This window comes from Tursiops truncatus, chromosome 12, assembly GCF_011762595.2.
Source record: "Tursiops truncatus isolate mTurTru1 chromosome 12, mTurTru1.mat.Y, whole genome shotgun sequence".
NCBI classification, from domain to species: domain Eukaryota; kingdom Metazoa; phylum Chordata; class Mammalia; order Artiodactyla; family Delphinidae; genus Tursiops; species Tursiops truncatus.
Genome location: NC_047045.1, coordinates 14,547,660 through 14,567,473, shown reverse-complemented (window position 1 = coordinate 14,567,473; position 19,814 = coordinate 14,547,660). Strand labels below are relative to the sequence as shown.

The window sequence follows — 19,814 nt, the reverse complement described above, 5'->3', positions numbered from 1 at the left end:
GTGATTTGCCTTCAGGACACCAACATAGTTGTTTGAAAAGGGACAAGGTCAGTTAGTTGGTGGTGCTTTGGGGTAAGAACTGTCTGACCGTATATTGATTGATTTTTTTTCCCCCAGTGAATTGACTGAATTTTCTAGTCATGAGTGTGCACAGCCTAGGCTACAGCCAATAGATATCAGTTACAAAGGGGGATCCCCTTTTGAAAATCATCTTCCACGCCATGATATTTGAAGGGCATAGTGCAGAGTATAGTATCCGGACGATAAATGACCAAAACAATATGCTACAGTCATTACACTGGGCAGCTTTCAAAGCCCTTTCACCTCCATTGTTTGATCTGATCCTTAAAATCACCCTGGAATGAGGGCAGAGAGCCTTTCAGCATTTTCAGAGAGACGTTCCAACCAAAGCAAACAAAAAATGTAGGGAGCGCTTGAACGCACCTGGCTGCACAGATTCCACAGTGAGCAAAAGGAGCAAAAGTCTCTGCCTTCATGGAGCTTCCATTGTAGTAGGGGGAAAGAGACAGTAAATAAAAAGTGACTGAAAATTTGCTATGAAGAAAAAGAAAGCAATGAGAGAGAGTAATTTATGTCAGAGAAGCGCTGTTTTGGTCAACACGTGGGAGTTATTATCCCCATCTGAAGAGAGCAAACAAGGTACGCAGAGAAATACGTGATTTTCCCCAGGTGTCACAACTTCTAAATTGCAGAATCAGGAAAGACGTCTGCGTCTTCTGACTCAAAATCCCCTATCCTCAAGCCTTTTGGGGGTCATCATAAAAATCTGGTCATGGGACTTCCCTGGCGTTCCAGTAGTTAAGACTCCGCACTCCCGATGCAGGGGGCATGGGTTCGATGCCTGGTCAGGGAAGTAAGATCCCGCGTGCCGCAGGACACAGCCAAAAAAAAAAAAAAAAAATCTGATCACCCAGTGCCTTTTCTCTGTCTTCATTCTCCAGCCAAAGCCCTGATACACATCTTGCCCCACTTCCCAGTTTTGCAAAGAAGGGAAATTCTAATTAGCTCTTCATTTGGTTTTGAAAGTTAAAAGCAACTTGACTTGTGGGCTTTGCTTGGTACATGGTGCAGATCAGAAGCATTAAGAAATCTCATAAAAATAAATATGCTTCTGAATTCCAATGGAATGGCCCATATGTTTCAAGCAGTATTCAGCAAAGTCCAGTGATTCTACTTGCATCTAGCCCCCCCAGGGAATTTTGTCATATTGAGATTAGACTTCTATGTTGCTTTTGCAACCAGGACATTAAAGTGAAAGACTTCACGTCTTTCATAGTAGCCTTCACTGTAATTTTCTCCAGCCCGGGGAATTACCAGGTAATCAATAAATGCTTACTGAATAATACCATAGTGCCCAGCACCTGTGTACCACAGTGACAAACCCTCACATTGTTTCTGTAACTTTTAGCGATCTGTCATTCTAAAAACCTTCCTCTTTTCCCTTAGAACTGCTCTTTTGGCCACTTTTCCTGAGGACTCACAGTCAACAGATGGAGAGAAATTCTCTCTTTTTTTTTTTAAATTGAAGTATAGTTGATTTACAGTATTGTGTTAGTTTCAGGTGCATACAAAGTGATTCGGTTATACACATATATGTATATATCTGTATTCTTTTCTTTAAATTCATTTCCATTGTAGTTTATTACAGGATATTGAATATAGTTCCCTGTGCGCTACAGTAAATCCTTGTTGTTTCTCAGGAGAAATTCTTATCTTTTTTTTCATAGTAGTTCTGCCCCACAGCCTGAGTCTTAAATGAATACTTTGAATTCTAGTGTTTGAAAGAGGGAAAGAGAGCAGTCTGGTCTATTTTATATCTGGCATATATGGTCCAATCATTTATAGATTGGAAGGCTTGTGAAAGCTGATGAAACGTTCCAGGAAGGTGTATACACTGGGTGCATAATCAGTACTGCTGACTGTGAGTGGAGGATCGTTTCAGCCTCCTGTGTCTGCAGTGAAAAAGAAAATCTCTTAGGATGGTTACCGAAAAGGAACGTTTAAGAGAAGTCTCTTTTTTTTTAGCATAGAAAGAAGAGCTGGTAAATATTAGCAGGAAGTCATAAAATCATTTTACAGTAAAACGTGGTTTTTAGAGACGGCTTGGTTTAGACAGCCTAGAAAGGCAAACTCTGTTTCTGCATTAATTTCCTAGGCTTTTTATTTTGGAACTCTTGTACTCGACCTGAATTATGAAAAGGTAGCGAGTCTTTTGGATCGGAACAGCTTGCAGGCCCTGCAGAGCGGGGCTTGGTTGGAAGTCTCTCTGGAAATCCCGCGGATGTGGGGGGGAGGGGGGCGGATGGGGAATGGGGACCGGGGTTGGGGACGGGGGATTTTTCAGAGGATTTGGCTTCGCTTCAATGAGATCTTATTCAGGACAGCTCGTTGGTGGACAGGGAAGCCCTTGTAAGTAACGGTTAACCTGTTGGCCGCTTTTCAGGCTCCAAACTGGATGGTTAGTGAGGAGTGGCCTTGGCATTGCACCCTGCAGGCTCACACTTGCATGTCTGGCGTGTCTGACCACTCCATTCACCTCCACGTTTTACTGAGGGCTCCCGCTACAGAAGTGCAAGAGAAGGGGGTCCTGTGCAGATGGGGTACGGATAGGAGACAGGGGAGGGAAGGCCAACCGGGCACACGCAGGGCGACACCAAGTGGGGGCGGGGGGATTCAGACAAGACCTGTTCAACCCCCTTTAGCAGAGATGCCGCCGATTTTCCTCTCAGAGGGCGTCTTTCTGAGCACTCCTCTGCCGGCTACACTTTCCTCTTGAGGCGGTGTGGGCGGTTCTTGAAGCCACACAGAAGCGTTAAGCTGAGCTCTGGTTGGTAATCGGAGGATGCTCTCCAGCATGCCCAGAAAGCATACTGAAGAAGCACAGGTTACCCACTTGCTGCCCGGTTTAAGTGATAATGCTGCCTCTTCTTCGGGGATGCCCAGCACCTGCAGTGAACCAGCCTGGGAAAGGCACTACAGGATTCGGGTTCTGGTTCCCAGCATGGTTATTGCTTCCAATTATCCCATGATATTCCAGTAGACGCCGTGGTGATTCCCATGGAGCATCTGGTCCAGGCCCCGCCTCCCATACTGTGCACCCCTTACCCCTGCAGTGACGCGTCACAGCCGACACGTAGCCTGCACAGTCTCCCCGAGTCGGCACGTTCTGCCTACCAGCCTGAAGTCCAGCTCAGCTTTGCACACGACCCCAAGGTTAAAATTATTCCAGAAGGCTCTGGCCCTTCATTTCCTTCTGTAGTTTAAAGAAAGATGACTTTAGCTTCCTCTAGCTATTTTCAGCGAGAAAGGTCTTCGATGTGGAGATGGCAAGAAACATTTCTTTGACTTTGGCCTTGACCAGCTGACCTAGACTGACAAGAGAATTCCATGATTCCTTGCAATCCTGAGCCAGGCTCCTGCTGACCCCCTTAAAAGATTATTTGAGACATTTCAGCTCTTGTAATGAGGCGAAGTCTGCCTAAGGCAGCAAATTAGGGAAAAGCTTGAGTTTATTTTTTTCAGCCAGTATTCTTGCATATCCACTGTATGTTAGGTGGTACACTATTCTACTGGAGATAGAGCAGTGAACAAAACAGGCAGAAAGTGTGGAGTATTTGCTTCCGGAACACTTTTAAAGAAAGGCAGTTGTACTTTTAGAAAGTGAAATCCCTCGGGGAGCCATCTTTTGCTGGTGGGAAGTAGAATATCAATTCTATACGCGTGTTTCTGAAATGCCTAGAACGGTTCTGCTCTTAGAAATTTTCTTTGCCATGTCGTTTGCTGTTAACTTGCACCATCCTTGAAGAAAAGATTTCCTTGAAAAATACCAACCTCAACCCAGTTTCTCTAAATTTGTAAACTTCTAAATGAAAAGATGAGATTATTAAAATGATTATTTACATCTTTCAACGTGTGCGTTTCGTAGATAAATAAATGTGTTTATTTTGTTACAGGTAAAAGGAAGTCTTGCTTGTTAACTGCCTAAGATTTGGAGTCATTCTCTTTTCTAATGTAGTAACCAGGGAGGGGACTCCTGCTATTTCGGTTTCTGCACAATTATATAAGTCTCGTTTAGTATTAATTTATAAGCTTTAGTTCCATTTGTAAGGAGCAAGAGTCAGACTGGACTGGTTCTTAAATAGCACCTCCGTGCTCCTGTTGCCAGTTTTATCACAAAAGTTTGGGTCGGAGCCTAAATGTGTCTTCTTTGCCTTTTCCTTGTCCACCCCACCCTCTACTGCAAAAGGCCATTTCTTTGAACCGTGAGCCTACACCTCTTTAGGAACACGTCCTCTGGAATATTCCAGTGCCCAGGGCACTTGGGGGTATGTTTCACTGTGCTTACCTGGGGAGGGTAATGGGACTCCTGCATTCTATTCTTTCAACAAAGTAAGACAGTAAGAATGAATTTTTAAAACTCAACTTGGTTGTGTATAATCACCAAAACATATGTTTCTTTTTGTTTCCATTTCCTTTGTAGCCCACCAGACGGTCTGCCAGGTTGTCAGCGGTGAGTACTTTGGACCCCGTTGTTGTTAGCTCTTATGAATACACGTTCCCTCGGTCCAGAGCAAAGCAGCAAAAGGAAGATGAAGGTGGTGTTTCCCTTGAGCTTTTTTTATTTCCTTTTTAGAAATAACCTGGGTCAGAATTTCTAGCAACTTTGACCGGTGTTGCCAGCAGCTCACTTGATCAGACACGTTGGTGAAAAACAGTGGCCAGCCCGTTTAGCAAGCGTTCAAAGCCCAGGAAGCTGTTTGATATCACTGGATCCCTGAGATGGAGAATTAGGTTAGCAAAGTCCTAGCCTCCCATTCTACACCTGATCTGCTAAAGGAGTCAAGAATTCCAGTTCTCCCTCCGTGACTCATACCTTAGTCAGGACGTTCTGAAGGTTGTCTGAATCCATAGGCTCTAGCCTCACTTCAGAACTAGAGAATCTGAAACAGTAACGATTTCCACTCTGCCACCTGGGGTCTCCCTCTGTGGGCCAGGCCCAGGGAAAGGACAAGGGTTAAGATCGTTAAAGCTGGGACCGGCTGGTGTGAGCGAGCCTTGGCCAGGAGTGTGCCTCAGCCCTTGTCACCACGCTGTGCTCCCGGCTGGCTCCAGTACTCATCCCTGCCGCCCTGCTCATGCACCAGTACTCCTTCTGCCAAGACAGGGCAGCCTGCCTCTCTGGTGGAGGACTTGGGTTACTTTATGTGCACTGCCCACTGACACGCAGAGGGAAAGGCATTGACCTCTTGGCTGACGGCACGTATCCCGATACTAGATAGCCCGGGAGCTGCAAGCTACTGTGACCTTCCGGGAAGCATGGATTCCCTCCTCAGCCCACACCTGTGCCTGGCACAGTGTAGGGAATCCAAGCTGAAATGGATATTGGAAACTTGTTTCTGAATTTAAAAAAAAATACTAGTTTCTGGCTTTTCTTCTCAATATATTTTTGCTAAACTTGTTTCACAAATTAAAAAGTATATATAGCAGTTACTGGCTTTTCTTCTCAATATATTTTTGCTAAACTTGTTTCACACATTGAAATAAAAAAAAAAAAAAGAAGCAGGTACTGGGACCATTCACAAGTTCAGAAGTATAGCCAGGTTTGGGTTGGCTGAGCCAGTGTTTCACATGAGTCCCAACGTAGGAAGCAATGTCAGAGTTACCGGGAAGGTTAAGACCTGGGAGGTGTGGTCGTGTGTATACCCAGTTAATCCAGATTCTGCCAGAACCCCTCAAAGGTGGTGTGCTTGTCCAGTGGTATAATTTTCACTGTGGTTGAGAAGTTAAGTTTTAACTCTTTCGTAGATTTCACTGTAGATTATACTGAAAGCCATTGTATTCCATGGATATCTAGCCTTTCAAGGGGGTAGATCATGGAAGTCAAAAGCCAAATTTTAAAATAAGGCGTTTCCTGAACACCAGGGACCAGCAATATAATACCTTCCACTGACATCGTTGCCCATGGTGCTGACGCAGAGCCTCCTTGGAAGCCAGTGGGATTACAGAGTACAAAACCTCATCATTTCCTGTCCCATCAAAACACGAATGCTGAGTTTGGGGGAAAGGTCTGTCTTAACAGAAAATAATACGAAAGGACATCATTTGCTGTAAATTGAGAAAACAAGGGCATGTTAATACACTATATCAAAGCCCAAAATAAAATTTTTTTAATCCTGAAAATTTAGGAGCCATGCAAGCTGATGGATGTGGGGAGCAAGGTACAAATATACAGTGGTCAGAATGTTAAGGAAAATAGTCCCTACTTTTCAAGCTCCACTTTCTTTTTTTTTTTTTTTGCGGTACGCGGGCCTCTCACTGTTGTGGCCTCTCCCGTTGCGGAGCAGATGCGCAGGCTCAGCGGCCATGGCTCACGGGCCCAGCCGCTCTGCAGCATGTGGGATCTTCCCAGACCGGGACACGAACCCGTGTCCTCTGCATCGGCAGGCGGACTCTCAACCACTGCGCCACCAGGGGAGCCCTCCACTTTCTTTTTTTATTTGAGAGGTCGTGTCCAATGGTCAATCTTCCAGAACTGAACTGACTACAATTTCAGTTTATGCCCTTGATGGAAAGGGCCAGGTTCTGTATGATCCTGAACATCTGGAGGTATTGGGGAGGAACATGTGTTTTTTCTCCACGTGGGGGCAGAGAGGGACTCTGGGCAGTGTTCTCTATTTAAAAACCATTCTCCCTGGTGCCAGGAAAGAAGTGTAATTTTTTCCTAACTCAACGAGAGAAATATTTGCCCTAAGGTAGCTATAGAAAACCAGAGGTTTACACTTCCGTGGTATCCCCATGTGCCCATCTCAGACCCCTAGGAAGCAGCCGGGCTGAAGCCCTGCGTGAAGGGGCCTGGGGCCACGGGACAGGTGGGCACTGCTCCCAGGAGTGGGGAGAGCCACACGAGGCAAGAGAAAAAGAGTTGCCCGCTGGGCTCTTTGGCTAATAGGGTCTGTGAAAGATCTTGAACTTCGGGAGCTAACAGTGGACATTGTATCGTTATAATTGTGTTCTTAATAACAAGCTCTAGGGACAAATGAGCCCAGGGTCTGGATGGGCAGGAGAGGCTCCTCACCTTGAGCTGGCCTTGGAAGAGGAAAGTAGGAAGAAGCTCAACCTTCAACAAGCGCTTGAAACCTGCATCGGAGGTGGGAGGATTTGGAACTGGCTTTGGAACACTTCACGGGCAGCTCTCTTATTCCCAATGGGCTTTTGCCTGTGATGGTGCTAGGATTTCTAGACTGTTCGGGAGGCCGGTGTCCCTGAATTCACCGAGTCATTTGGCCAAGGGCCTGAGTCGTTCCTCTTGCTGCTGTGTTGTGATAAAAGGAAGTACAGAGACATGGGACACAGAAGCTTAAATCTGTTCCCAGAGAGCTGTTCTGGCCCGGGGAATAGTGAGTTGGCTTTCAGATCTCACCTGCCATTCACTTGAGAACCCAGGATGAAAATAGTTATGAAATGCGGAGGTCTTTTTGCTGCTACCTGATGCTGAAAATAGGACGACATATTTTTTTGAAATGAACATCATAGTCAAGATGGACTGTCTTTAGCAGTCTTGTCGCTGTTCCTTTTGGTGCCGAGGGTGGTCTTTTTTCAGTATTTGTATAACTTAATTTGTCTTTGCAGAAACCAGCTCCACCAAAACCTGAACCTAAACCAAGAAAAACATCTGCTAAGGTAAGAGGTGGTCCCCCGCCCCACTTTGGCTTTTTCAGCAGTGAATAAATTATAATCCCATATCCCAGAGTCATCCGAGGCACGAGGACATTTTATGATCCAGGCTCAACGTACAGACTGGAAAACTTCCGCCAGCTACAGACAGGCTTTCTCCGAAGGCAGAGAGCACAACTTTATGTTTCACTGGGAGTGTGTTTTCCGTTTGGTCCGTAAAGCGAAGGAGGTCAGAGCGTGTTGGCGTGAAGGAGGTCAGAGCGTGTTGTTGTCCAAGGCGGGGTTTGGTAGCTGCCTCGAGAACACGCCGTTCAGATGGGGCTCAGAAGGGGTGAGCCCGGGCCCGGGCGACACTGCTGCCAACAGCTGGAGGCGTGGGGAGGGGCTTCTGACTTCACGTAACTGATCTGAGGAGGTCAGTCTGAGGACTGATAATAATTCCTATAATAGTCAATACCAGCAGATAATTAATACCGGCAAACAGTTACGTGGTGCTTATCCTATGCATAGATCCTCCCATCAGCCCCACTGAGGTAGATACACGTATCCCGTTTGGCAGATGAGGAAACTGCGGCACAGGACTGTTAAGAAATTTACCCCCAAATGGCTTTTCTGTACCCTGCCCTCCAGAGCGTCGTCCCTTGCTGTGAATTTTTTGAAACGATGTGTATGTATCATGGTATGAGTAGGCAGTTCGGAAGCGGAACTCATTTCTGTGGCTTGGTTGTTTTTATTTTTTTTACTTTTTGGCCGCGCCGCACAGCTTGTGGGATCTTAGTTCCCCGACCAGGGATCGAACCCGTGCCCCCTGCAGTGGAAGCACAGAGTCTTAACCACTGGACCGCCAGGGAAGTCCCAGCCTGGTCTTAAAATCAGGAATTTTTCTTCCTCTGGGCCTTCCTTTTAAGCGCTTTCTCAGCTTTCTTGTCACTTAAGCCCCAGGTCCCCACGCGCAGTGTTCCTCTTGCTGGGTCTGCCCCGGCTTCACCACGTCCCCCTGCTGCTACTTCCCCATGGCAGAGCCACTTCTCACTTTAGCAAGAGACGGTGCTCTCCAAAGACACACACGAGGGGAAATCAAAGTCCAGTGGATTTTCTAAGCTGCCTGTTACATGTTCATGGAGCCTCAGTGGAACTCACTCAAAGCTCAGGGGAACCGGGTTTCCATTTTCCCCTGAAAGCCGCCACATTGGCCTTGCTCGTGTTTCCCCCTGTGCTTGGACGGAGGCTGGCTGAGTTTGCACAACATCACACCGTGTCTAACACACTCTGTTTCCCTGTGCTTTGATCCCCTGTTAGAAAGAACTGGCAACAAAGGTTAACAAAGGTGCGAAAGGGGAGAAGGAGGAAAAGCAAGAAGCTGGAAAGGAAGGTACTGCACCATCTGAAAACGGTGACACTAAAGCAGAAGAGGTACTTTCCCGAAATACCTCCCGCTGATTGAATCAGTGTCTTGAAAGCAATTGCTCGATCCTTCAGCCGGCGACCGCATGTTCATAACGTCTCTCTTTATTGCCTGTAATGTTATTGCAGATCCACATCTCTCGCTCAACTGTTAATGTCTCAGCCTCCAGAGGTACCCCACCCAGCACACTGTCAGTAAAGGGGCAGATTGAAACAGTGAGAGTTAAGGGTACAGTAGAAAATTCCGCACGTTTGCAGTGACTAGCATCAGATAGTAGTGTGGTGTTCTTTTTATCGTGAACCGAGGGAGCTCACAGGTAAAGCTTCCGTGGTCGTTTGCAAAGCAGAAAGCAATAAAGGCAGCCAAGCGTTTGTGTCCTATTTTCCTGCCTTGTCTGTATTACACCCAGAGTTGAAGTCGGTTTTGCAGTAGAGCTGCTAAAAAACAGATGTTCCGAAGTGTGTGTGTCGGTGGGGTAGAATCTTCTTTGGCTTATAGTTGTTTTAATAGTAACTCTATCTTTTTTGTCTTCCGTTCTTTCTCCACAGGCACAGAAAACTGAATCTGTAAACGAGGGAGAATGAATTGTCATGAAAATTGGGGTTGATTTTATGTACCTCTTGGGACAACTTTTAAAAGCTATTTTTACCGAGTATTTTGTAAATGCTAATTTTTTAGGACTCTACTAGTTGGCATACAAAAATATATAAGGATGGACATTTTACCTTCTTGTAGTCATGCTTTTTGGAAATTTCCATCATCCTTGAGTAAAATAAATACCAGTTTAATATTGGAAGCTGTCTGTAAAATTGATTCAGCATTCCATGCACTTGCTTTAAAAATTTAGTCCTGTGCATACTGTGGTGTTTTTACTGTGTGTATTTGAATTTTTTCATGCAGTTTTTCTAGAGCAATAATCAGTGGTGCTTTTGTACCTAGGTTTTATGTGATTTTAATGAAACGTGGATAGTTGTGGCCACCTGCTGACTATTTGTGGTTTAAAATAAAAGGTTTTCCTGCCTGCAAAATACCTGCCTCTTAGTAGTGTCTTTGCTAAATTTAGGCAGTGTTTCATTTTTTTGTTGCAGAAGATGTAAAGAATTTCTACAGTCTGTTCTGTGATGGTCTCTCGAATAAGTCAAATAGGACTGTTTCTTAATTTTCTGCCCTTTAAAAATGTTATTTTAATAAAATCATCTATGAGTGCCAGCGTAGAAGAATTACGTCTAATATCCTTTATACCAGAAGGGACCTGCAGTGGTCACCATATAATAAAACTTAATACAACACTATTTTATTGAAGTCCTTATCAATAGGATAGCATTCTGCTAAACCGGAACAGTGAAAAACCATAAACTTGGACTCATCCTTGAAGATGTTCCCACCTTCAAAATAATACGAAGTTACACATTCGTATTAAAATATTTTCCCATTGGTTGAGGACTTCACAGTTTTGAAAGCACTTTATACCCATGTGACCACATTTCAGCCTTGTGTCAACATAGGAAAGGACTTGGCCTAGGTATTGTCAGAAAGAAATAGGAGAGTATGTGACTTACTTCAGGCCCACAGGAAAGAGAAAAATGGGGACTTGAACCTGGTCTCGTGAATAGTGTTCCTTAAGTCTGTTTGGGCTGCTATAACACCAGGCTGGGCATCTTATAAACAGCAGAAATTTCTTGCTCACGGTTCTGGAGGCTGGGAGTCTTGAGATCAGGCATCAACATAGTCAGGTGAGGACCCTCTTCAGGTCTCAGACTTCTCCCTGTGTCCTCATATCGGGGAAGGGGCTGGGGATCTCTGTCTTTTATAAGAGCACTAATGCCATTCATGAGGTTCCAGCCTCATGACTTAAGCTCTTCCCAGAGGCCTCACCTCCTACTACCATCATCACAGTGTCCTTCTGTTTCTGGAAGGACAGTGGAGCATAGGAGCTGTTTTTTAAATGTAATTTTGTTTGTCTGTTTGCATTCCTGAAGAAGTTGGGTAACTGCATGAACACCCCAGAAAAGCTGAAATCTGCAGATTCCTCTTAGATGAAGATTTGAATCCTTTAAAATGGAGACTAGTAACTGCCTGTGCTGCTCAGGGACTCTTGCAAAAAGGCTGTTGTTTCTCGGGGCTTCCATGCATTTCTCTTGTTATCAACAAAAACAAGTTCCCTCCTCCAGTGTATATTTTGGGGCTCAGAACTTAAACCTGTGTCAGTGTCCCAAGTTTGTCGTTAATCTACTGCAGATATCAACCATGTTATATACAGAATAATCTCGTTTATAGTTTCTTTGGCTTCTGATTATGAAATGTACCTTAACTCACGGGTGTTAGATATGCCAAAAACCACTTTTGCCCCAAAGAAAAATAGCTGGTATCCTGTGAACACTTTACAAAAATATTTTCAATGTGCAGTAAGTACACAGTTGAAGTACATTGCTGGCTAGCTTCCAGTTCAGAAGTGGAATATAAACTTAATAGGTTTACTTTTTAAAAAGTTACAAAAGTGCTACAGGTGATTCTTGGTTTTTTTTTGTTTGTTTTTTTTTTTGCAGTACGCAGACCTCTCACTGCTGTGGCCTCCCCCGTTGCGGAGCACAGGCTCCGGACGCGCAGGCTCAGCGGCCATGGCTTACGGGCCCAGCCGCTCCGCGGCATGTGGGATCCTCCCGGACCGGGGCACGAACCCGCGTCCCCAGCATCGGCAGGCGGACTCTCAACCACTGCGCCACCAGGGAAGCCCGAGGTGATTTTTTTTTTAAAACATCAGACATTACAATGGTATATAAAGTGAAAGTCAGAATCCTTCTTTCCCCCATTCCTATCTCCCAGAAGTAATCACTGCCCACCATTTTCTCTATTTTACTATGTATATATGCGTGTATATGTGCATACACATGCACTTGTATGCACACGTGTATATATGCGCGTATCATTTTTAAATACTATACATTCAATTTTGAATTTAATTCAACCAATAAATTGTATTTGGAGATAATAAAGATTATCTCTAATATTGCAATGCTGCCAACGGTACTGCAGTAAACATTCTTATACATAAAGCTTTGTCTACTTACATCTTTCTACTCAATTAAATAATTTCCTAAAAGTGGTATGTCTGAATCAAAGGGAACGTACATTTGATGTTTTAAGTATTGCCCAAAAAAGTGATGCCCCTCCACTTCCATCAACAGCATATGGATGCCAACTCTTCCTGCCTTTGTCAGCACCCTTATTTTGGTCAGTCTCATAAATGAAAAATAATGCCTTACTGTTTTAATTTTCAATTTATTTTATTACTAGTAAAATTGAGCTTTTCATAGTTTAATGTCATTTGAATTTCGTCTGTAAATTGTGATATTTTTCTATTTTTCTATTGGGGAATCAGTGTGTTTTAAATCATTATTATTTACAGTGACCACTGATGCCATTACTTTTAATTCAGACACACAAAGATCAGTAGGCCATTGGTATATGTCTCTTAAAGCTCATGGGTATTATCACTGCCACATTGACAAAGCAAGGGAATACTATAGAGCAGACAGCTACCAAAATAGCCAGAAGGCTCACATTGGTTCCCGAGAACTTGAAGACCTGAAGGGTACACTGCCAAGGGTATAGATACACTGCCTGCAAATACGTAGAAGGTTTGGGAATCCCATCCACTGCCACACTGCCTACCCCTTTGGTGGATGTATTCAAGTTAGAAAAATATGTGTTCTCCAAAATACCTGTCTGCTAACCTGCTATGAATCTACAGTGACTGAGTCAAATGCCCGGTAGCTGAGCAATGCACTGCTTGTCCAGTCATAAGTGGTAGTCCTAAAATTCTCCCTGAGGCTGGCCCATGGATCGTGGTGGAAGAAGAGTGGGCTTTGACGACCTTAGGGTTACCAGGGGGAAAGGGGTGAGTGGGGGACGGATAGATTGGGAGTTTGGGATTGACATGTACACACTATTTAAAATAGATAACCAGGGCTCCCTGGTGGTGCAATGGTTAAGAATCCACCTGCCAATGCAGGGGACACGGGTTCGAGCCCGAGTCCAGGAAGATCCCACATGCCGCGGAGCAACTAAGCCCGTGCGCTACAACTACTGAGCCTGCGCTCTAGAGCCCGCGAGCCACAACTTCTGAGCCCACATGCCACAACTACTGAGGCCCACACGCCTAGAGCCTGTGCTCCTCAATAAGAGAAGCCACCGCAATGAGAAGCCCACGCACCTCAACAAAGAGTTAGCCCCCGCTCGCCACAAGTAAAGAAAGCCTGCACGCAGCAACGAAGACCCAATGCAGCCAAATATAAAGTAAATAAATTAAAAAAAAAAAATCTCAACAAAAAAATAGATAATAAAAAAAAAAAAAATGATGACCAACAAGGACCTACTGTATAACACAGGGAGCTTGGCTCAATATTCTGTAATAACCTAAATGGGAAAAGAATTGGCAAAAGAATGGATACTTGTATGGTATCCAATACTGAATCACTTTGCTGTATACCTGTAACTAACACATCATTGTTAATCAACTCTACTCCAATATAAAATAAAGATTAAAAAAAAGAAAAGAGTGGGCTTTGAGAAGTAAGTGATTCTGAAATTCTCACTTTTACGTTCTGTGAAAAGATACCGTGAAATAAAGTCAAGATACATTGGCCCAACGGTAGGTGAACTGTTTCATAAAGTCTTGAATGTACATTTACATAATTAAGGAGTTTGAAACAAGGTTATGAAACCATTTTTTTCCCTGTCCCCAAATTTTAGGAGACGTTACTCTTAGCTAGAGGTACAAGTATTGTCCCTCAGGTTGCCAATCCCAGCAGTCACAGGGAGGCCATCTCAACATTTAGCTGTCACCTATGCTAACGTCTCTCTTCTTTGAACGCTTCTCTCTTAATCGTGAGTTCTAAACTTCCATTATTATTTTCTATTGTTTTTTTCAGAACATTGATATAAATACCTTGCAATAATTATAATGATTAAGATAATAATAAATAGGCACAATTTATTTAATGTCACTTTTCATAAATTAATTTGGGAGAAAATTTGTGAATTCTGTAATTATTTTAATCTAATGTTCCTATGCCTCGGTAAAAATAAGCCTGTTTTTCCAATGCCACATAGAGGGTCAGGCTCTTTTAAAACTGCAGAGGGAACTTGTGATTATATATCTCTCCCTTGTGAGAAGAAAGTGAGAGCCCAGTTTTAGAACTTCATGACCTTGAATTAGGCAGTGGTTTCTTAGGTGTGACACCAAAAATGCAAGCAACCGAATAAAAAATAGATAAATTGGACATCAGATTACAAACTTCAAGAAAGTAAAGGGACAGTCCGCAGAATGGGGGAAAATACTTGCAAAATCTGATAAGGTCCTACTATCTAGAACATATAAGGAACTCTTACAATCCGACAATAAACAATTAAAAATTTTAAATGGGCAAAAGATTTGAATAGACTTTTCTCCAGAAACATATAGCAATAGTCAACATACAAATGAAAGGATGCTGAAAATTATTAGTCATTAGGGAAATGCAAATCCAACCCATAAAGAGACAACACTTTACACTCATTACGATGACTATTTTAAAAAAATGGAAAATAAGTGTTGGAGAGGACATGGAGAAATGGAAGCCTTCACTTATTGCTGGTGAGAAAATGGTGCAGCATCTTTGGAGAACAGTTTGGAAACTCCTCAAAAAGTTAAACAGAGTTACCAAATGAACCAGCAATTCTACTCCTAGGTATATACCCAAGAGAATTGAAAACGTATTCACTCAAAAACTTGTGCGTGAATGTTTACAGCAGTATTTTTTATTTTCCCAAAAGTGGAAACAGTCCAGATGTCCATTCACTGATGAATGGATAAACAAAATGTAGTACATCACAGTGGAATACTATTCAGACATAGAAAAGAATGAAGTACTGACACATAGAATGAACATGCCTATGTATATTCATACCACAAGGATGAACCTTGAGAACATGCTAAGTAAAAGAAGACAGTCACAAAAACCACTTATTATATGATTACATGCATAGATAATGTCCAAAATTGGCAGATTCATCATGGCAGAAAGTAGATTCATGGTGGCCAGTAGGTAGGGGGAGGGGAGAGTGGGAAGTGACTGTTACTGGGAACTGAGTTTCTTCTGGGGGGATAATGAAAAGGTTCTGGAATTATTGGTGTTGGTTGTACATCCTTGTAAGTATACTAAAAACCACTGACTTGTACACTTTTAAAAATGACATTTACAAAGCTACTGAAAGCACAGGACTTAGAATCAGGAGGCCTGGGTTTACATCTCAGCCCCATTTGTCACTAACTGTGTGAACCCAGTAAGGTCATTTAACTTCTGCCTCTGTTTCTCATCATTAAAATAGAGATAATATCTGTTTGACAAAGCTGTTAGGGTTGAATGAGATAGTCACTGTGGGATCACGTAGTGTCGTGCCTCAAGTGCAGTAGGTTTTCCATAAATGCCAGGTGAATTGAAATTGGATGAATACAAACAGGCCTTGTAGGCCTTGCGTATAGATCACATATGTCTGTCATAGGCAGTCAGTCTTGGGTCACTGAGTCTCCTTTGTGCAAAAGAAAGATTGTGCTTCATGTCAAAGGCAATATAATATAATGGTTAAGCTTGTAAACTGAAACCATGCTGCCTAGGTTCAAATCCTTTCTTTGTTTCTTACTGGCTATATGACCATGGACAGATTACTTAGCCTATACTCTGCATATCTTAGAGTTCCCATCTATAAATGAGAATAAAAGCAGTACTTACTTTATGAGGTGTTAAACGGTGCAAAATGAGTGTTCAGGAAGTATTGAGTCAAACCATGGAGCAGGTGAGATGTTAGCCCCTAGAGGGCAGTGAGCATTGTCGCATTCACCTCTGTGATACATAGTAGAGACACAATAAATATTTGTTGAACTGAGTATGGTCTTCAATAAACAGGGAAGAACCAAGCTCAGGGCTATACCATTGCTCTATTTGTCTCCACATTAAGCTAATTGGACAGTGTAACCCAAACAAATCGCAATTCATGCTCGTATTCCTTGGAATTAATGCAAAAATTAAACCATCTTTATTTCGTTTAGTTTGTATTTAAAGCTAAAGCCTTTTAAAACACCAATACCATAATTTTAAGAACATCTTTCTGTTGGTTGTGGTACTATTCTTAGGACAATACTAGTTCGACCTGTGTACGCAAGTATTTACTTTTAATTTAGACCCAACTTCACTTTTCTAGAAAAATTACACCTTGTTCTATAATACCTTTCTTTCTAGATCACAAATTACTTAATAATTGAACAGGGAATATTCATTTAGAGATAAATACACCTGGACCTAGGTTGACGGGTCTCACTGAGTTCCCTGAAGCCAAGTCATCAACTCTGAAGATGGAAGAACCCCTGAGGTCATCTTGTTGCCCTCAGAGGGAGTTTAGATTCCCCTTTACAACAGCACAAACAGTTTCTCAGACTTATTGAATTCCTCCAGTCATGAAGTTATCACCCAAACAGCCCTGAGAGTTACAAAGTACTTTCTTATTTTTGAGCTGAGAACTGTATCCTTGTAGCTGCCAACTGTTGACGCCAGGTCTCCTGGGATCGGGCACATATAGAAGTGATTCTTCATCTAGTGATCCTTCAAACGTTTGAAGACATCTGTCACATCCCCTTGGAAACACCTTGGTTTCTCAAACTCATCTATAAAGATAAGACATAGATCTCTTTTAAAAATGTAATGTATTTAAATTAGTCTCATAAATTCAGACTGTTGAGAAATGAGAGAAGAGTTTCAAAACAATCACATTACGCTGAACTATGTGAAATGCCTATCTTATTTTCTCTTTGGACCTTCAAAAACAGCAGTTTCACATGGTTCAACCAATCCTTATCCTTAGTTTTTCCCCCTTGTGAAAATTTGATTAGTGTATCTTCTGTGTGTTCATCCTGACCCGTAATAACTATGTTTGCAGGGCAAAGAACACTTCAGGATTGCACCGAAGTCTGTCTTCCACATTCATGTATTCATCAAAAATACCCTGAACATCTAAATGCTGGGCATTTTGCAAGGCATTGGGGATGCAGTGGTGAGAAGGTCAGTGTCCTGCTCTTACGGAGCTTAGAGTCTAGCGGGGAAGCCAACATTATTAGTTACTTAGTAACACAAATAAATGTGTATTTATAAGAGCCATTACCAAACCCTAACATTTTCCACAGTAAAACCTGCATATAATTACTCTAATGGATTTCATGTTGAGAACAGATTTTAGCCACAAACACATAAAACTAAGTAAGTTAACTTATTGAATAGCATTTTTTAAATATTATTTACCTGGTTGCTATAGAGTGCCTGTGAAAAGTGACTCTTTGGACTTGGCATAAATGTTTAGTTGTACTTCCAGGAAATAATTGGTCTTGAGTCCTTCCTGTGGCTCTTCCACTGATGTCTTTTAGGACTAGAAGACTCCAGTCTGTCACACAAATGACCTGTGGAATTGGAGTGACTTGAAAGGTAAAACAGAATTTGGGGAGAGTGGAGGATGGGAGGAAGGAAGCCTCAGAGACGGGACTGACCTTTATAGGTATCTTATGTAGTTTTGTTCTTAGAGCCAAGTCTCCTTTGAATTCCAGAAGAATTGCTTTTTTTTTCCTGTGAAATTTTTAAGGTCTTCTCATAGTAGGATCTAAATCAGGATAAGATAAAATTTTACAATGTGCATTCATTCTTTTTGTTTTGTTTTGTTTGTTTTTTAAATTTTTTCTTTGTTGCTGCTATTAAGTACATTGATTTTTTTAATTTAATTTTTTTTTTTTTTTAAATTTTGGCTGCATTGGGTCTTCGTTGCTCATATGGGCTTTCTCTAGTTGCAGTGAGCAGGGGCTATTCTTCGTTGTGGTGTGCGGGCTTCTCATTGTGGTGGCTTCTCTTGTTGCAGAGCATGGGCTCTAGGCACACGGGCTTCAGTAGTTGTGGCACTCGGGCTTAGTAGTTGTGGCTCGTGGGCTCTAGAGTGCAGGCTCAGTAGTTGTGGCACACAGGCTTAGTTGCTCCGCGGCATGTGGGATCTTCCCGGACCAGGGATCGAACCCATGTCCCCTGCATTGGAAGGCAGATTCTTAACCACTGCATCACCAAGGAAGTCCCTGCATTCATTCTTTCTGGTGGAACTCAACTTGAGTAATTGATAATGAACGATACTCTTAAAAACTGGTTTACTTAGCACATACAAAGCCCCCATGAACTGCATTTAACCAGTGACTGTTGAGCAGCTACTGTGTTCTAGTACTTTGCTAAAGAATTGATAACAATCCCAAGAAGAGATGTAATTTGGGCCTTCATTCTTATGGTTCCAGACAGGCCTTTGGCCATATGAACTTCTAGGTTGTTTTTTTGGTTTTTGGTTTTGTTTTTTTTTTACAGTGAATTGAATACTGATTCATCAAATTGTATAAAATCCTCAGTTAATCCATAGCTAGTGAGTGGCTATACTGTACCCATGATGGAGAGAAACAAATGGACATTTGACTGATCTTTTCTGTCACAATGAGTTGCTTTGCCTCTTGCATTCTTAGAGCACCTTCCTGACCTGTATTTTATACTGATTCCATTCTGTCTGGTACTGTAATATCATGTTCCCTTGTCTGTTTCTTCAAGTAGAATTTGAGCCTCTAGAGGCAAGTCCTTCATCTATTCTCCAAAGTATTCTTATATTCTTGTGCCTGGTGCATAGGAGTTACTCGATGAATGTTTATTACATGTTTAGGTGAACTAAATGAAAAGTCCAAGTTGTTTAGCCAACTCTGTGAAAGTACTACTGACTTTGAAGGGAAGCAAAACTAAAATGCATAAAAGAAAAGACTCCAGAGTAAAAAATCAAGTATTAAACGTGTGCAGTTCAGTCTAAAAAGGCTCTAGGAGACCAGAGCAGGGAACCATTTTGAGCATCTGTGGAAGGATTATAGTGGAGAAAGCACATATGCTCCCAATCTTTGAAGGAGGTCTGGATGAGTCCAAGAGTAGCAAGAGGACTTGTCAGACAGGGAACAACCTTTTTAAAGGCTAGAGGGAAGTATGCGTGGTCAGATATACCTGGAGTAGATTCATCTCCCAAAACCATGTTTTGGATACCTGAGCAAATAGATTCACTGTCTCCTGCTTCCATTTCTTCTGTAAAATGATAGGTCAGATTTGATTAATGGCTTTTTAAACCATTTTTCAAAGCAATAGGATACCAATAATTCTTTTTTGATGGTGGTGGAGGCAACTGCAAGAGAGGTATGACCCACCCTCGTGGCCATCACCTCGCCTCTTTGGGCAGCTCCTAAGGCTCGTTGGCTGAACCCATGGGACACAATTTGAAGACTAGTGCACCAAGGGACTTCTCAAGGCCTCGGTGAGAGGTTGGCTCCTCTCAGCTATCAATGTGCGCAGTATGTGTGGGAAGATGGGAAGACACCATGACTGGAGAGGAGGGTTGCTGGTGGGAAGCAGCGGGAACTGGGCGGGGCCTGGTACACAGTAGGCACTCGGGAAACGTTATGTCAGTGTTTGTGGGAACGTGCTATTGTAGGCTGGGAATGTGACGTCCACACCGTCAGAGAGGCCTTGCATGGTGGTCACCAGTGCTTAGCCTTGAAACATAGAGCCACCAGAGAGTCTTCCACAGGGGCAAGACAGAATGAGAGTGCAGTTCAGGGAAGAAGCGCCTGACGACT

The 19,814-nt window shown here is 42.9% G+C and overlaps 1 protein-coding gene across 4 annotated transcripts in view; it reads left to right on the top strand.

Moving 5' to 3' along the window:
• The window catches only part of HMGN3 (high mobility group nucleosomal binding domain 3), a 50,299-nt gene that overhangs the window by 20,156 nt on the left and 10,329 nt on the right, over positions 1–19,814 (top strand). Inside the window, exons 3-7 of one of the 4 annotated variants that reach the window (XM_019929330.3) lie at positions 4,502–4,531; positions 7,651–7,701; positions 8,995–9,108; positions 9,229–9,271; positions 9,649–10,128. In XM_019929330.3, coding sequence (XP_019784889.2) covers positions 4,502–4,531; positions 7,651–7,701; positions 8,995–9,108; positions 9,229–9,271; positions 9,649–9,662 — 252 coding nt within the window. In that variant the 3' untranslated portion in view covers positions 9,663–10,128. Of the gene's footprint in view, positions 1–4,501; positions 4,532–7,650; positions 7,702–8,994; positions 9,109–9,228; positions 10,129–11,646; positions 11,838–19,814 lie in introns of those variants that run through there. The other 3 variants (XM_073789376.1, XM_004315647.4, XM_019929329.3) reach the window with 3 other exon arrangements.